At 48.5% G+C, this 15,445-nt stretch overlaps 1 protein-coding gene across 1 annotated transcript in view; it reads left to right on the top strand.

The window, feature by feature from the left end:
- The window catches only part of LOC306767773 (gamma-aminobutyric acid receptor subunit rho-2-like), a gene marked incomplete at its 3' end in the record, with an annotated part of 82,894 nt that extends 67,660 nt beyond the window's left edge, over positions 1-15,234 (top strand). The window contains exons 3-8 of the mRNA XM_079255892.1: positions 7,186-7,409; positions 7,499-7,581; positions 8,595-8,735; positions 9,224-9,376; positions 14,638-14,846; positions 14,926-15,234. Coding sequence (XP_079112018.1) covers positions 7,186-7,409; positions 7,499-7,581; positions 8,595-8,735; positions 9,224-9,376; positions 14,638-14,846; positions 14,926-15,234 — 1,119 coding nt within the window. The remainder of the gene's footprint in view (positions 1-7,185; positions 7,410-7,498; positions 7,582-8,594; positions 8,736-9,223; positions 9,377-14,637; positions 14,847-14,925) is intronic.
- Between the last annotated feature and the right edge of the window lie 211 nt (positions 15,235-15,445).

The raw sequence follows: 15,445 nt of genomic DNA, 5'->3' as shown, positions 1-15,445 counted from the left end.
GTTTTCTCTGCTGGTTCTGGTCCTGATGGAGGTTTTCTTTCGAGGTTCTGGTCCTGATGGAGGTTTTCCTTCCTGGTTCTGGTCCTGATGGAGGTTTTCTCTCCTGGTTCCGGTCCTGATGGAGGTTTTCCTTCCTGGTTATGGTCCTGATGGAGGTTTTCCTTCCTGGTTCCGGTCCTGATGGAGGTTTTCTCTCCTGGTTCTGGTCCTGATGGAGGTTTTCCTTCCTGGTTATGGTCCTGATGGAGGTTTTCCTTCCTGGTTCTGGTCCTGATGGAGCTTTTCCTTCCTGGTTCTGGTCCTGATGCAGGTTTTCCTTCCTGGTTCTGGTCCTGATGGAGGTTTTCTCTCCTGGTTCCGGTCCTGATGGAGGTTTTCCTTCCTGGTTCTGGTCCTGATGGAGGTTTTCCTTCCTGGTTCCGGTCCTGATGGAGGTTTTCTCTCCTGGTTCTGGTCCTGATGGAGGTTTTCCTTCCTGGTTATGGTCCTGATGGAGGTTTTCCTTCCTGGTTCTGGTCCTGATGGAGCTTTTCCTTCCTGGTTCTGGTCCTGATGCAGGTTTTCCTTCCTGGTTCTGGTCCTGATGGAGCTTTTCCTTCCTTGTTCTGGTCCTGATGGAGGTTTTCTCTTCTGGTTCTGGTCCTGATGTAGGTTTATTTTCTTCTGGTTCTGGTCCGGATGGAGGTTTTCCTTCCTGGTTCCGGTCCTGATGGAGGTTTTCTCTTCTGGTTCTGGTCCTGATGGAGGTTTTCCTTTGTGGTTCTGGTCCGGATGGAGGTTTATTTTCCCCTGGTTCTGGTCCTGATGGAGGTTTTCTCTCTTTGTTCTGGTCCGGATGGAGGTTTTCCTTCCTGGTTCTGGTCCTGATGGAGGTTTTCCTTCCTGGTTCTGGTCCTGATGGAGGTTTTCTCTCCTGGTTCTGGTACTGATGGAGGTTTTCCTTCCTGGTTCCGGTCTTGATGGAGGTTTTCTCTCCTGGTTCTGGTCCTGATGTAGGGTTTCTCACCTGGTTCCGGTCTTGATGGAGGTTTTCTCTCCTGGTTCTGGTCTTGATGGAGGTTTTCTCTCCTGGTTCTGGTCCTGATGGAGGTTTTCCTTCCCGGTTCTGGTCCTGATGGAGGTTTACCTTCCTGGTTCTGGTCCTGATGGAGGTTTTCCTTCCTGGTTCTGGTCCTGATGGAGGTTTTCCTTCCTGGTTCTGGTCCTGATGGAGCTTTTCCTACCTGGTTCTGGTCCTGATGGAGGTTTTCCTTCCTGGTTCTGGTCCTGATGGAGGTTTTCCTTCCTGGTTCTGGTCCTGATGGAGGTTTTCTCTCCTGGTTCCGGTCCTGATGGAGGTTTTCCTTCCTGGTTCTGGTCCTGATGGAGGTTTTCCTTCCTGGTTCTGGTCCTGATGGAGGTTTTCCTTCCTGGTTCTGGTCCTGATGGAGGTTTTCTCACCTGGTTCTGGTCCTGATGGAGGTTTTCCTTCCCGGTTCTGGTCCTGATGGAGGTTTTCTCTGCTGGTTCTGGTCCTGATGGAGGTTTTCTTTCCAGGTTCTGGTCCTGATGGAGGTTTTCCTTCCTGGTTCTGGTCCTGATGGAGGTTTTCTCTCCTGGTTCCGGTCCTGATGGAGGTTTTCCTTCCTGGTTATGGTCCTGATGGAGGTTTTCCTTCCTGGTTCCGGTCCTGATGGAGGTTTTCTCTCCTGGTTCTGGTCCTGATGGAGGTTTTCCTTCCTGGTTATGGTCCTGATGGAGGTTTTCCTTCCTGGTTCTGGTCCTGATGGAGCTTTTCCTTCCTGGTTCTGGTCCTGATGCAGGTTTTCCTTCCTGGTTCTGGTCCTGATGGAGCTTTTCCTTCCTGGTTCTGGTCCTGATGGAGGTTTTCCTTCCTGGTTCTGGTCCTGATGGAGGTTTTCTCTCCTGGTTCCGGTCCTGATGGAGGTTTTCCTTCCTGGTTATGGTCCTGATGGAGGTTTTCCTTCCTGGTTCCGGTCCTGATGGAGGTTTTCTCTCCTGGTTCTGGTCCTGATGGAGGTTTTCCTTCCTGGTTATGGTCCTGATGGAGGTTTTCCTTCCTGGTTCTGGTCCTGATGGAGCTTTTCCTTCCTGGTTCTGGTCCTGATGCAGGTTTTCCTTCCTGGTTCTGGTCCTGATGGAGCTTTTCCTTCCTGGTTCTGGTCCTGATGGAGGTTTTCCTTCCTGGTTCTGGTCCTGATGGAGGTTTTCTCTCCTGGTTCCGGTCCTGATGGAGGTTTTCCTTCCTGGTTATGGTCCTGATGGAGGTTTTCCTTCCTGGTTCCGGTCCTGATGGAGGTTTTCTCTCCTGGTTCTGGTCCTGATGGAGGTTTTCCTTCCTGGTTCTGGTCCTGATGGAGGTTTTCCTTCCTGGTTGTGGTCCTGATGGAGGTTTTCTCACCTGGTTCTGGTCCTGATGGAGGTTTTCTTTCCCGGTTCTGGTCCTGATGGAGGTTTTCTCTCTTGGTTCTGGTCCTGATGGAGGTTTTCCTTCCCGGTTCTGGTCCTGATGGAGGTTTTCCTTCCTGGTTCTTGTCCTGATGGAGGTTTTCCTTCCTGGTTCTGGTCCTGATGGAGGTTTTCCTTCCCGGTTCTGGTCCTGATGGAGGTTTTCCTTCCTGGTTCTGGTCCTGATGGAGGTTTTCCTTCCTGGTTCCTGTCTTGATGGAGGTTTTCTTTCCTGGTTCTGGTCTTGATGGAGGTTTTCTCACCTGGTTCCGGTCTTGATGGAGGTTTTCTCTCCTTGTTCTGGTCCTGATGGAGGTTTTCTCTCTTGGTTCTGGTCATGATGGAGGTTTTCCTTCCCGGTTCTGGTCCTGATGGAGGTTTTCTCTCTTGGTTCTGGTCCTGATGGAGGTTTTCCTTCCTGGTTCTTGTCCTGATTGAGGTTTTCTCACCTGGTTCTGGTTCTGGTTCTGATGGAGGTTTTCCTTCCTGGTTCCGGTCTTGATGGAGGTTTTCCTTCCTGGTTCCGGTCTTGATGGAGGTTTTCCTTCCCGGTTCTGGTCCTGATGGAGGTTCTCCTTCCTGGTTCCGTTCTTGATGGAGGTTTTCCTTCCCGGTTCTGGTCCTGATGGAGGTTTTCCTTCCTGGTTCTGGTCTTGATGGAGGTTTTCCTTCCTGGTTCCGGTCCTGATGGAGGTTTTCCTTCCTGGTTCCGGTCCTGATGGAGGTTTTCCTTCCTGGTTCTGGTCCCGATGGAGATTTTCCTTCCTGGTTCTGGTCCCGATGGAGGTTTTCCTTCCTGGTTCTGGTCCTGATGGAGGTTTTCCTTCCTGGTTCTGGTCCTGATGGAGGTTTTCCTTCCTGGTTCTGGTCCTGATGGAGGTTTTCTCTCCTGGTTCTGGTCATGATGGAGGTTTTCCTTCCCGGTTCTGGTCCTGATGGAGGTTTTCCTTCCTGGTTCTGGTCTTGATGGAGGTTTTCTCTCCTGGTTCTTGTCCTGATGGAGGTTTTCTCACCTGGTTCTGGTTCTGGTTCTGATGGAGGTTTTCCTTCCCGGTTCCGGTCTTGATGTAGGTTTTCCTTCCTGGTTCCGGTCTTGATGGAGGTTTTCCTTCCCGGTTCTGGTCCTGATGGAGGTTTTCCTTCCTGGTTCCGGTCTTGATGGAGGTTTTCCTTCCCGGTTCTGGTCCTGATGGAGGTTTTCCTTCCTGGTTCTGGTCTTGATGGAGGTTTTCCTTTCCGGTTCTGGTCCCGATGGAGGTTTTCCTTCCTGGTTCTGGTCCTGATGGAGGTTTTCCTTCCCGGTTCTGGTCCCGATGGAGGTTTTCCTTCCTGGTTCTGGTCCTGATGGAGGTTTTCTTTCCTGGTTCTGGTCCCGATGGAGGTTTTCCTTCCTGGTTCTGGTCCTGATGGAGGTTTTCTTTCCTGGTTCTGGTCCTGATGGAGGTTTTCCTTCCTGGTTCTGGTCCTGATGGAGGTTTTCCTTCCTGGTTCCGGTCCTGATGGAGGTTTTCCTTCCTGGTTCCGGTCCTGATGGAGGTTTTCCTTCCTGGTTCTGGTGCTGATGGAGGTTTTCCTTCCTGGTTCTGGTCCTGATGGAGATTTTCTCTCCTGGTTCTGGTCTTGATGGAGGTTTTCCTTCCTGGTTCTGGTCCTGATGGAGGTTTTCCTTCCTGGTTCTGGTCCTGATGGAGGTTTTCCTTCCTGGTTCTGGTCCTGATGGAGGTTTTCCTTCCTGGTTCTGGTCCTGATGGAGGTTCTCTCTCCTGGTTCCGGTCCTGATGGAGGTTTTCCTTCCTGGTTCTGGTCCTGATGGAGGTTTTCCTTCCTGGTTCCGGTCCTGATGGAGGTTTTCTCTCCTGCTTCTGGTCCTGATGGAGGTTTTCCTTCCTGGTTCTGGTCCTGATGGAGGTTTTCCTTCCTGGTTCTGGTCCTGATGGAGGTTTTCCTTCCTGGTTCCGGTCCTGATTGAGGTTTTCTCTCCTGCTTCTGGTCCTGATGGAGGTTTTCCTTCCTGGTTCTGGTCCTGATGGAGGTTTTCCTTCCTGGTTCTGGTCCTGATGGAGGTTTTCTCACCTGGTCCTGGTCATGATGGAGGTTTTCCTTCCCGGTTCTGGTCCTGATGGAGGTTTTCTCTCTTGGTTCTGGTCCTGATGGAGGTTTTCCTTCCTGGTTCTTGTCCTGATTGAGGTTTTCTCACCTGGTTCTGGTTCTGGTTCTGATGGAGGTTTTCCTTCCTGGTTCCGGTCTTGATGGAGGTTTTCCTTCCTGGTTCCGGTCTTGATGGAGGTTTTCCTTCCCGGTTCTGGTCCTGATGGAGGTTCTCCTTCCTGGTTCCGTTCTTGATGGAGGTTTTCCTTCCCGGTTCTGGTCCTGATGGAGGTTTTCCTTCCTGGTTCTGGTCTTGATGGAGGTTTTCCTTCCTGGTTCTGGTCCTGATGGAGGTTTTCCTTCCTGGTTCCGGTCCTGATGGAGGTTTTCCTTCCTGGTTCTGGTCCCGATGGAGATTTTCCTTCCTGGTTCTGGTCCCGATGGAGGTTTTCCTTCCTGGTTCTGGTCCTGATGGAGGTTTTCCTTCCTGGTTCTGGTCCTGATGGAGGTTTTCCTTCCTGGTTCTGGTCCTGATGGAGGTTTTCTCTCCTGGTTCTGGTCATGATGGAGGTTTTCCTTCCCGGTTCTGGTCCTGATGGAGGTTTTCCTTCCTGGTTCTGGTCTTGATGGAGGTTTTCTCTCCTGGTTCTTGTCCTGATGGAGGTTTTCTCACCTGGTTCTGGTTCTGGTTCTGATGGAGGTTTTCCTTCCCGGTTCCGGTCTTGATGTAGGTTTTCCTTCCTGGTTCCGGTCTTGATGGAGGTTTTCCTTCCCGGTTCTGGTCCTGATGGAGGTTTTCCTTCCTGGTTCCGGTCTTGATGGAGGTTTTCCTTCCCGGTTCTGGTCCTGATGGAGGTTTTCCTTCCTGGTTCTGGTCTTGATGGAGGTTTTCCTTTCCGGTTCTGGTCCCGATGGAGGTTTTCCTTCCTGGTTCTGGTCCTGATGGAGGTTTTCCTTCCCGGTTCTGGTCCCGATGGAGGTTTTCCTTCCTGGTTCTGGTCCTGATGGAGGTTTTCTTTCCTGGTTCTGGTCCCGATGGAGGTTTTCCTTCCTGGTTCTGGTCCTGATGGAGGTTTTCCTTCCTGGTTCTGGTCCTGATGGAGGTTTTCCTTCCTGGTTCCGGTCCTGATGGAGGTTTTCCTTCCTGGTTCCGGTCCTGATGGAGGTTTTCCTTCCTGGTTCTGGTCCTGATGGAGGTTTTCCTTCCTGGTTCTGGTCCTGATGGAGATTTTCTCTCCTGGTTCTGGTCTTGATGGAGGTTTTCCTTCCTGGTTCTGGTCCTGATGGAGGTTTTCCTTCCTGGTTCTGGTCCTGATGGAGGTTTTCCTTCCTGGTTCTGGTCCTGATGGAGGTTTTCCTTCCTGGTTCTGGTCCTGATGGAGGTTCTCTCTCCTGGTTCCTTTCCTGATGGAGGTTTTCCTTCCTGGTTCTGGTCCTGATGGAGGTTTTCCTTCCTGGTTCCGGTCCTGATGGAGGTTTTCTCTCCTGCTTCTGGTCCTGATGGAGGTTTTCCTTCCTGGTTCTGGTCCTGATGGAGGTTTTCCTTCCTGGTTCTGGTCCTGATGGAGGTTTTCCTTCCTGGTTCCGGTCCTGATGGAGGTTTTCTCTCCTGCTTCTGGTCCTGATGGAGGTTTTCCTTCCTGGTTCTGGTCCTGATGGAGGTTTTCCTTCCTGGTTCTGGTCCTGATGGAGGTTTTCTCACCTGGTTCTGGTCCTGATGGAGGTTTTACTTCCCGGTACTGGTCCTGATGGAGGTTTTCTCACCTGGTTCTGGTCCTGATGGAGGTTTCCTTCCTGGTTCTGGTCCTGATGTAGGTTTATTTTCTTTTGGTTCTGGTCCGGATGGAGGTTTTCCTTCCTGGTTCCGGTCCTGATGGAGGTTTTCTTTCCCGGTTCTGGTCCGGATGGAGGTTTTCTTTCCTGGTTCCGGTCTTGATTGAGGTTTTCTCTCCTGGTTCTGGTCCTGATGGAGGTTTTCCTTCCCGGTTCTGGTCCTGATGGAAGTTTTCACACCTGGTTCTGGAGCTGATAGACCTAAAAAAAATATTCTGTCAAACATGATTTTCTGGTTTTGCTTCTACTGTAAACAGTGTGTATACGTCTTTAGGGTTGTTTTGTTTGTTTGTTTGTTTTTTTACTCTTTCAGTGGTTTGAAATATTAACTGATATTGAGTCATATAAAAATGTCAAGAAATCTTATTACTTTACACATCATACTCGCCAGAGGGATTGAGAAATGTCCGGAACTCCTGTTACGCAACAGCGAAGGTGGTTTTATGGCGTGTGCCAAGAGTACAATGTGTTGCTGCAGCCATTATTCCAAAATGATCTGGTCTTATGTAATACCACGAGGAGAATAGGATGATCCTGGACATGGGGCATCTGGACTGAAATCTGCCTGCATAGCAACAGAACAGGGGTCATCTAGGACCAGGAGTCTGTGGATTGCTGTTTGTTAACATATGTTCAACACTTCTGCTGACTGTGTACATTTAGTTGTAAACAATCCAAATAATCCAGCAGCCACGGGTCAGAGCACCCTAATCCCAGAGGAATTCAATAAAACCGAGGAGGCGAGCAAGTAGTGTCCCGTAGTGACACTTAATCCAGAGGCTGTTTCTGTTTCTGTTCGCCCTCCCTCTGCTCCAGGACTTCACCATGACTCTGTATCTGAGGCACTACTGGAAGGATGAGAGGCTGGCGTTCCCCAGCACCACTAACAAGAGCATGACCTTTGATGGGCGCCTGGTGAAGAAGATATGGGTGCCTGATGTGTTCTTCGTCCATTCTAAGAGGTCCTTCATCCATGACACCACTACTGACAACATCATGCTGAGGGTCTTCCCAGATGGTCATGTTCTGTACAGCATGAGGTGAGACATAAACCAGATCACACCTGGTTCAGGTCTTTGTGCCACCGGTGTGGAGCTGGCGAGTTTGACTTTTCCACTTAACTCCACAGGGTTACAGTTACTGCCGCGTGTAACATGGACTTCAGTCGGTTCCCTCTGGACTCACAGACATGCACCCTGGAGCTGGAGAGCTGTAAGTATTCCTAAATCCTGATCCGCCACAATTTTCCATTAGCAGCACAAGGCAGGAAGAGGTCGGTGAAAGTGACTCCACATAGAAACATCACATGCACCAGTTGCAGCTGACCTCCATCACAGCATCCCTGCAGGGATTACTCCTCCCATTTCTGGTGCGCTCTAAGTTTAAATATGAGGCAACACTGATTTTACATGCTGCTGCGCATTACCTCTGTTCACTTCTGCCGAGATTTATCTCTTTAGGGACATTAGGATTTAAAAGATTCTGAGCTTCATTAATGGTAACTTTTAAAGGGCATGAAATGTTTTGGATTGGCTTACTGCACTGATGGAGCAGTATTAATGTGGAAATGACCGAATATAAAGTGAAATTACAACAAGCTGTATGGTGTAGACACAACAAACCTTCTACAGATCATCATCATCAATCGTCAGGTCTTCTTTTCTTTCCATTAGAAGATAAACATCATGTCGGATGATGAAACGTAAACATTTTATCATTTGATGGTGAATCTGAATCTGTAACCGGCTGGAACAGTAAAAAGTAACTGGTACCAATCAGGAGAGGGAGCATCCAGCTTGTTATCAGCCTGCATCTCTGATGGGATGGGGTTGCATTAGTGCCGATGGCGTGGGCAGCTTCCACATCTGGGAAGCTCCATCAATGCTGAAACATCTGCTCCCATCCAGACAACGTCTTGCAGGTTTCACCATGCTGGACCACATCCTGCATCCATCAGCTGCATGGTGGAACAGGAGAACTGGTCTGCTGACATCCAGACCTTTCACCAGTACAAACCATCTGGAGCATCATGGAAGCAGCCAGTATTTTCAGACCCAGTTTGTCTCATGTTGGTGAATCTCTGGTGTTTTATGGTTTTATTTGCATTTTTCCTAACATCCCAACTTTCTGTGTTTTTGGGTTCTTGTGAAACCAACTGGCTTTTGCTGGTCGGTGAGTTTTATGTTTGGACTTTCTGGGCTGAAATGCCGCTGTCTATCCCTCAGATGCTTACACCGATGAGGACTTGATGCTGTACTGGAAGAGTGGAGACGAGTCTCTGAGCACAGATGACAGGATTTCTCTTTCTCAGTTCCTCATTCAGAAGTTTCACACCACCTCCAGACTGGCGTTCTACAGCAGCACAGGTCGATAGTTCCACTCACACAATGTGTGTGTATTTAATGCACATGATTGCAGGACATGTGGTGTTATGTCTTTTTCCTGTATTATGGTTTCCACTGATATTTGGGATATTTTGTTATTATGTATTATAAAAAATGTTATTACGGATGCAGGATAGAGTTGTGTCATTAATCAGCAGGACATTCAATGCACCAGCTCTGAGGCTTAATCCAGCTGGATTCATCAGGACAACATTTCCTTCCATAAGGAATGTTGTGTCCCAACATGGAGCCAGGTTGAACTCGTTTTAACGTTTAGTTTTAATGTTGAGTTTTAGCACTTTCCCCTCCGAGATTCCACCAGTCGTTTAGATTTTATCTTCATCTTGCTCAGTGTTACACATATCTAATGCCCAGGAGAAATCTGCATATATTTTTGCTCATGCTGGTATTTTATTTCTCTCTTTCTCCAGCACTTGTAACACAGCTGCCATGTTTGCCTCTTTCTCCAGGCTGGTACAACCGTCTGTATATCAACTTCACTCTCCGGCGTCACATCTTCTTTTTCCTGCTGCAGACATACTTCCCCGCCACTCTGATGGTAATGCTGTCCTGGGTGTCCTTCTGGATCGACCGCAGGGCCGTCCCTGCCAGGGTCTCATTAGGTAGGACAAAGCAGCACAATTCTGCCTGTTCAGGTTTCCTTTGTTTCCAAAACACATGGCGGCAAACTTAGAGCACTAGGCAACAGTGGAGGTCACCAACCTGTCACAGAGAAGAGGTCAACATTGTACATCCTTTATTTGTCTGACCTGGCAGGAGATGCAGTCAGCAACTTCAGGTTTGTGTGAATGGAGGTGGATTGAAGATGCGGTTGGTCAAACTCCTGGTAGAGACTTTGTGAACGTTGGTGATGAACATCTACATCCATCAAAAGCCACTTCCAAATGGACCATATTCATCATAACTATAATGACATCAACATCTTTGCCAGCTCTAAGATATTGGATGATGTTTATCCTGCAGTTCTAAGATTTATAACAGAGTGTAAATGCCTCCATCCCGGTTCTGCACCTACCTGCAGTTTATCTCCTCTGGTTAACCAGTCATACCCGTCCACCTGTGGACATTTATGTGTACAACAAAGAAAAAGTCAAATTGCATTTGTACCATATGAACAACATTACAGCATTAGAAGATGGTATCCATACATGGTCTCCAGATGAGAGAAAGGACCGGAATCAGCGAGGAGTAGGTAACTATTAATCTGAGCAAACGAAGATATCCAGTGGAGTTCCCAAAACTCCATGATGGCCCTCCATCTACATGCTCCACTTGCTCACATTATGAAAAATAACTAGATATGTTCCCATCATTACAATGATGATGCACAAATCCACATAACCATCTCACCAGGAAACTGTAGTCCAGTCCAAACTCTGATCAAATGTATTGATCAGCTTTGGATCAGATTGGATGTGCCAGAACTTCCTTCACTTAAAGAAGACAAAACTGAAATAACAGTTTTTGGAGCCAAAAAAAGAAAGATTAAAAGTCAGCAAGCATTTCAACTGAATTCAAGTCTGGACTTTGACTTGGCTGCTCCACACCCTTCATTTAGTTTGTTGAAGCATCAGAGGAGGACTTGCTGGTGTGTGTCGGGTTGTTGTCATGTTGCAGAACCTGAGCGTGTTTGAGCTTGAGATGACGAACTGAACGTTGTCCTTCAAGGTGTTCAGGTAGAAGCAGATGGTTCCATCAATCCCCTCAAGTCCAGGTCCTGAAGAAGCACAGCAGCTCAGACCATCACACTACCACCACCATGTTTGACTGTTGCTAGAATGGTCTGACGTTTACGCCAGAATAACGGGAAGCACTTCTTCCAGAAAGTTCAGCTTTTGTCTTGTCAATCAAAAGAATATTTTTCCAGACATCTTGGGGATCATCAAGATGTTTCTTGGCAGATGTCAGACAAAACTTTGTGGGGTTGTTTGGTCCGTCATGGTTTTGGCCTTGGAACTCTCCCATGATGCATTTCTGCCCACGACCACACCTAGGAAGGTTTGTTCCCACTCGTCTCTGGGACAGTCGGATAATGTCTCCGACTGTGATTGGCTGGAAACCTGACAGATTTTAGTCACTTTGTTGCTCATTTGTTCTTGAATGTCTTTCGATGGCAGCATGAGGTGTTTCTGTTCTAGATCTCACCGCCTGCTTCACTTTCCCACACAGCTGCTATTTAAGTCATTTCTTTATTGATCAGGTCTGGATGTGATCAGCCTCGGATACAGTCTGAATGAACCTTTCCAAAAATGTGTTTAATCACAGTTAACTTGTAACTTGACAAATACATTTTCGCATTGGGTCATGGAAGCTTGGAAAAATAGTTTCCATAATGAATACAATCCCCATGTAAAAACTGCATTTTATATTTACTCGGGTTATGTTTGTGTCAAATCAAATGCAGCCCCAAGGGAAACACAAGCCACTGTTCTCTGAACAGTCTGGCCGGTCAGAAGCTAAGATAAATGCAGAGGCTTGTGTCAGGAAGGGCATCCAGCGTGAAAGAAAACGTGCAAATATATCCTAAGACTTCCATACCAGATGGCCCAGGTTGACAGCAAGTGCTGTTAAACTTCAGGGCGCTGATAGAAATTGGTCTCCTGTAGATTGAAGTAGAAGAAGAGGAAGATATGTCCATAGACAGAGAGAGAAGAGGAAAGCTGAGAGTCTAGAACTGAGAGTAGCATCTTTGAATGCTGGGACTAGGACAGGAAAAGGCAGAGAGTTGGTAGACATGATGCAGAGGAGGAAGGTGGATATTCTATGTTCAGGAGACGAGCTGGAAGTGTAGCAATGCTGGAAGCTTCGGAGCAGGGTTCATGGTGAAGATAGAGAAACAGAGTAGGAGCTATCCTAAAGGAGGAGTTTGGTAATGTTCTGGAAGTGAAAAGAGTCTCAGGACATGTCCACATCAGCCTTTTTGATCTGAATTAGAGTCCATTTGCTCAGAAAGTCGCTTTGTTTGGGGAAATGTGAATCCGCCAAACGAATTCTGATTTGGACCAAAGAAGCAGATTCATTCCGCTACAAACGCAGGTCTCAGCCTGTTTTAAGTGGACCAAATACAGGAGGTGGACTACAAAAAAGTCCCTTCCTGCATGTGGCATAGCGTTGCATTGTGGGTAAATCCATAGCGATGGCGTTAAGGGTCCTCTGCCTCGTCTGATGTTCATACTGCGTCCATTGTTGCAGTGGATTTCTGCAGTATACTTGCATAAGACACAATAAAAACCCAAAACAGCCATAGTTTGGTCTCCATGTTTAACTGGCAGGTGGAGGAAATATATTATTCTAATGGTTTGGCTCATTTGACCAAAGTGCACGATCTGCATGGATACACCCCCCTACAGCTGAGCCGCGTCCCCAAGCGGACCAAGTCTAGTGGACTATTCTGATGCGAATGCAGCTCTGGACAGAGTGATGAGTTTGAAGCTTCTGACTGAAGGTGGGATGGTCAGTGTTTTTAGTGCTTGTGCTCCACAGGAAGGATGTGAGTAACAGAAGGAGACATTTTGGAGTGAGCTGGAAGAAGTTTTCGATGATAAAGGGCAGCCTTGGCGGAGTCCAACCCTCACCGGAAACGAATCCGACTTACTACCGGCAATGCAAACCAAGCTCTGACACCTGTCGTACAGGGACCGGACAGCTCGTACAAGGGGGTCCGGTACCCCATACTCCCGGAGTACCCCCCACAGGAGCCCCCGGGGGACACGGTAGAATGCCTTCTCCAGGTCCACAAAGTACATGTAGACTGGTTGGGCAAACTCCCATGCCCCCTCCAGGACCCCAGAGAGGGTATAGAGCTGGTCCACTGTTCCGCGACCAGGACGAAAACCACACTGCTCCTCCTCAATCCAGGATTCGACTATCCGGCGGACCCTCCTCTCCAGGACCCCTGAATAGACCTTACCAGGGAGGCTGAGGAGTGTGATTCCCCTGTAATTGGAACACACCCTCCGGTCCCCCTTCTTAAGGGGTGGATGAGATCTACCTTGCTAGCTCTCACTTGAGCGATTCGCGGCGGAGTGTGAAGCGGCTGGGATGAGAATCAGCACCTCAAAATCTGGACCATGGTCCTCAGCCGGAATAGGGTAGATTGTGGTCTTGTTCATGAGTGAGGGAAGGATGGAGCGTGAGATGGACAGACGGATCGGTGCGGCGTCTGCAGTAAAGCGGACTCTGCGCCGGTCTGTCGTGGTGAAGAAGGAGCTGAGCCAGAAGGCGAAGCTCTCGATTTACCTGTCGATCTACGTTCCTACCCTCATCTATGATCATGAGCTGTGGGTCGTGACCGAAAGAAGGAGATCTCGTATACAGGCGGCTGAAATGAGTTTCCTCCGCAGGGTGGCCGGGCTCTCCCTTAGAGATAGGGTGAGGAGCTCGGTCATCCGGGAGGAGATCAGAGTAGAGCCGCTGCTCCTCTACATCGAGAGCAACAAGTTGAGGTGGCTCGGGCATCTGGTCAGGATGCCTCCTGGACCTCCCTGGTGAGGTGTTCCAGGCACGTCCCTCTGGGAGGAGACCAGGATGGATGAATGGATGGATGGATGAAGTTTAGCAGAATATCCCTAGTGGTGAGAGAGTGCTGATTGGTGCAGATTTCAGTGGACATGCTGATGAAAGTAATGTGGTGATGAGGAAGTGATGGGTAGGTTTAGTATCTGGGACAGGAACATGGAGGGACAGATGATAGTAGACTTTGACTGTAGGAAATACTGTCTTCCATTGACTCATCCAGGTTGGCAAGGCAGAGAGAGATGAGAAGGATGTGCAGCAAGTCAGGGGGATTAAGGATAGAGCTGGAAATGTACTGAGGGATGCTGCAGGTGGGATAAGAAGATGGAAAGAGTACTTTGAAGAGTTGATGAATGAGGAAAATGAGAGGGAACAAAGAGCAGAAGAGGTGACTGCAGTGGACCAGGAAGCAGCACGAACTGGTGAGGATGAAGTTAGGAGGACATTGAAGGGGGTGAAGAGTGGACAGGCAGCTGGTCCTGGTGATACCCGTGGAGGTATGGAGGTGTGTAGGCGAGGCAGCTGTAGAGTTTTTGACTCTTAGATAGAAGCCAGAGGAATGGAGAAGTGTGATGGTGTGGATTTTGAAGAGCAAAGTTGGCACCATCTGAGCTGTAAGACACCACAGTCTTACAGTATGAGGGCTGTAAGACGGTGGTGAAGTGTGCTGCAGGTACGAGAGAGGAGTTTAGGGTGGGGTGCATCAAGGATCAGCTCTGAGGCCCCTCTTGTACGCTATGGTGATGGACAGACTGACAGACGAGGTTAGACAGGAGTCTCCATGGACTATGATGTTTGCAGATGACATTGTGAGAGCAGGGAGCCGGTGGAAGATGCTCTGGAGAAGAAGCCAGACTGAGACATGTTCGGAGGAGGGATGGTGAATACATTGGGAGAATGACGCACAGGTTGGAACTGCCAGACAGGAGGCCAAGAAAAAGACCAGTGAGGAGATTAACATGAGGACAGTTGGAGTGAGACGAGATGACGCAAAGAGGGTTAGATGGAAGCAGATGATTCACTGTGGCAACCCCTGAAGGGAAAAACTTAAAAGAAGATGTTTGTCTCATATTAAAATTCGTGATGATATGAAACATTTAAGTGAAAATTTTGCAAAATCGTAAGAAATCCTGAATGGAGGAAATTCTTTTCACAGTGCTGTTTGTGAAATGTGATGTAGAAATAAACTGCCTTCACTGCAACAATATGACAATAGGCTCAATGAAAATGAAAGTTTACTTTTGGATGTCAAGTTTTGTCATCCTGCAAAAAGAATCTGCCCAAAAAATCAAGTTTGTAAATGTGGAGACGATTCTCTGCAGAAGCACGTTAATTTTCTGTGTTTCAGGGATTACGACGGTGCTCACCATGTCCACCATCATCACTGGAGTGAACGCCTCCATGCCCAGAGTCTCCTACATCAAAGCTGTGGATATTTACCTCTGGGTCAGTTTCGTCTTTGTCTTCCTGTCTGTGCTTGAATATGCAGCCGTCAACTACCTGACAACGGTACGAGACGGAAAAGACCGCAAGCTCAGAGAAAAAGTGAGGGAACAGGTACAGTAGCTGTCAGAAACCACTTTAAACTCCAAATGTTGCTGGAAACTTCATTTTTCCTCTCTTTCATCAGTCCCAAAGCCTCCCCTGCACGTGTGGAATGCCTCACACTAAGACCATGATGATGGACGGGACATACAGCGAGGCGGACGCAAACAGCCTGGCTGGGTACACCAGAGCCTCCATGGCAGCTGAAGATGCATCAGACAAACAGGAGAGGATGGTGGTGCACCTCACACTGGACAACGAGTCTGCTGGAACCAAGAAGAAGGGCATTCGGGGCTTTCGGATCATCCAGAACACCCACACCATCGACACTTACTCTCGTATGATTTTTCCAGGCGCCTACATCCTGTTTAACCTGATCTACTGGTGCGTTTATTGCTGAGTGGATGCAGTTTGCCTTAATTCCTGCGTTGGGAGAGCTGTCTGATGCTGAGCATAGCTTCTCTCCAGCTGGGCTTCACACATCACCGTCGGACTGTATCCAAGCAGACCTGGACCTAAACACACGCCAACAACTTCCAGAGGCTGGTTGCACTCTTCCTACTGTGGCTGTAGAGGGAACCAGTCACTTCTAGTAAAGTGGAATCTGTCCA

Source organism: Telmatherina bonti (assembly GCF_933228915.1).
Source record: "Telmatherina bonti genome assembly, chromosome: 16".
Taxonomy (NCBI): Eukaryota; Metazoa; Chordata; class Actinopteri; order Atheriniformes; family Telmatherinidae; genus Telmatherina; species Telmatherina bonti.
This window is presented reverse-complemented; position numbering and strand designations above follow the sequence as displayed.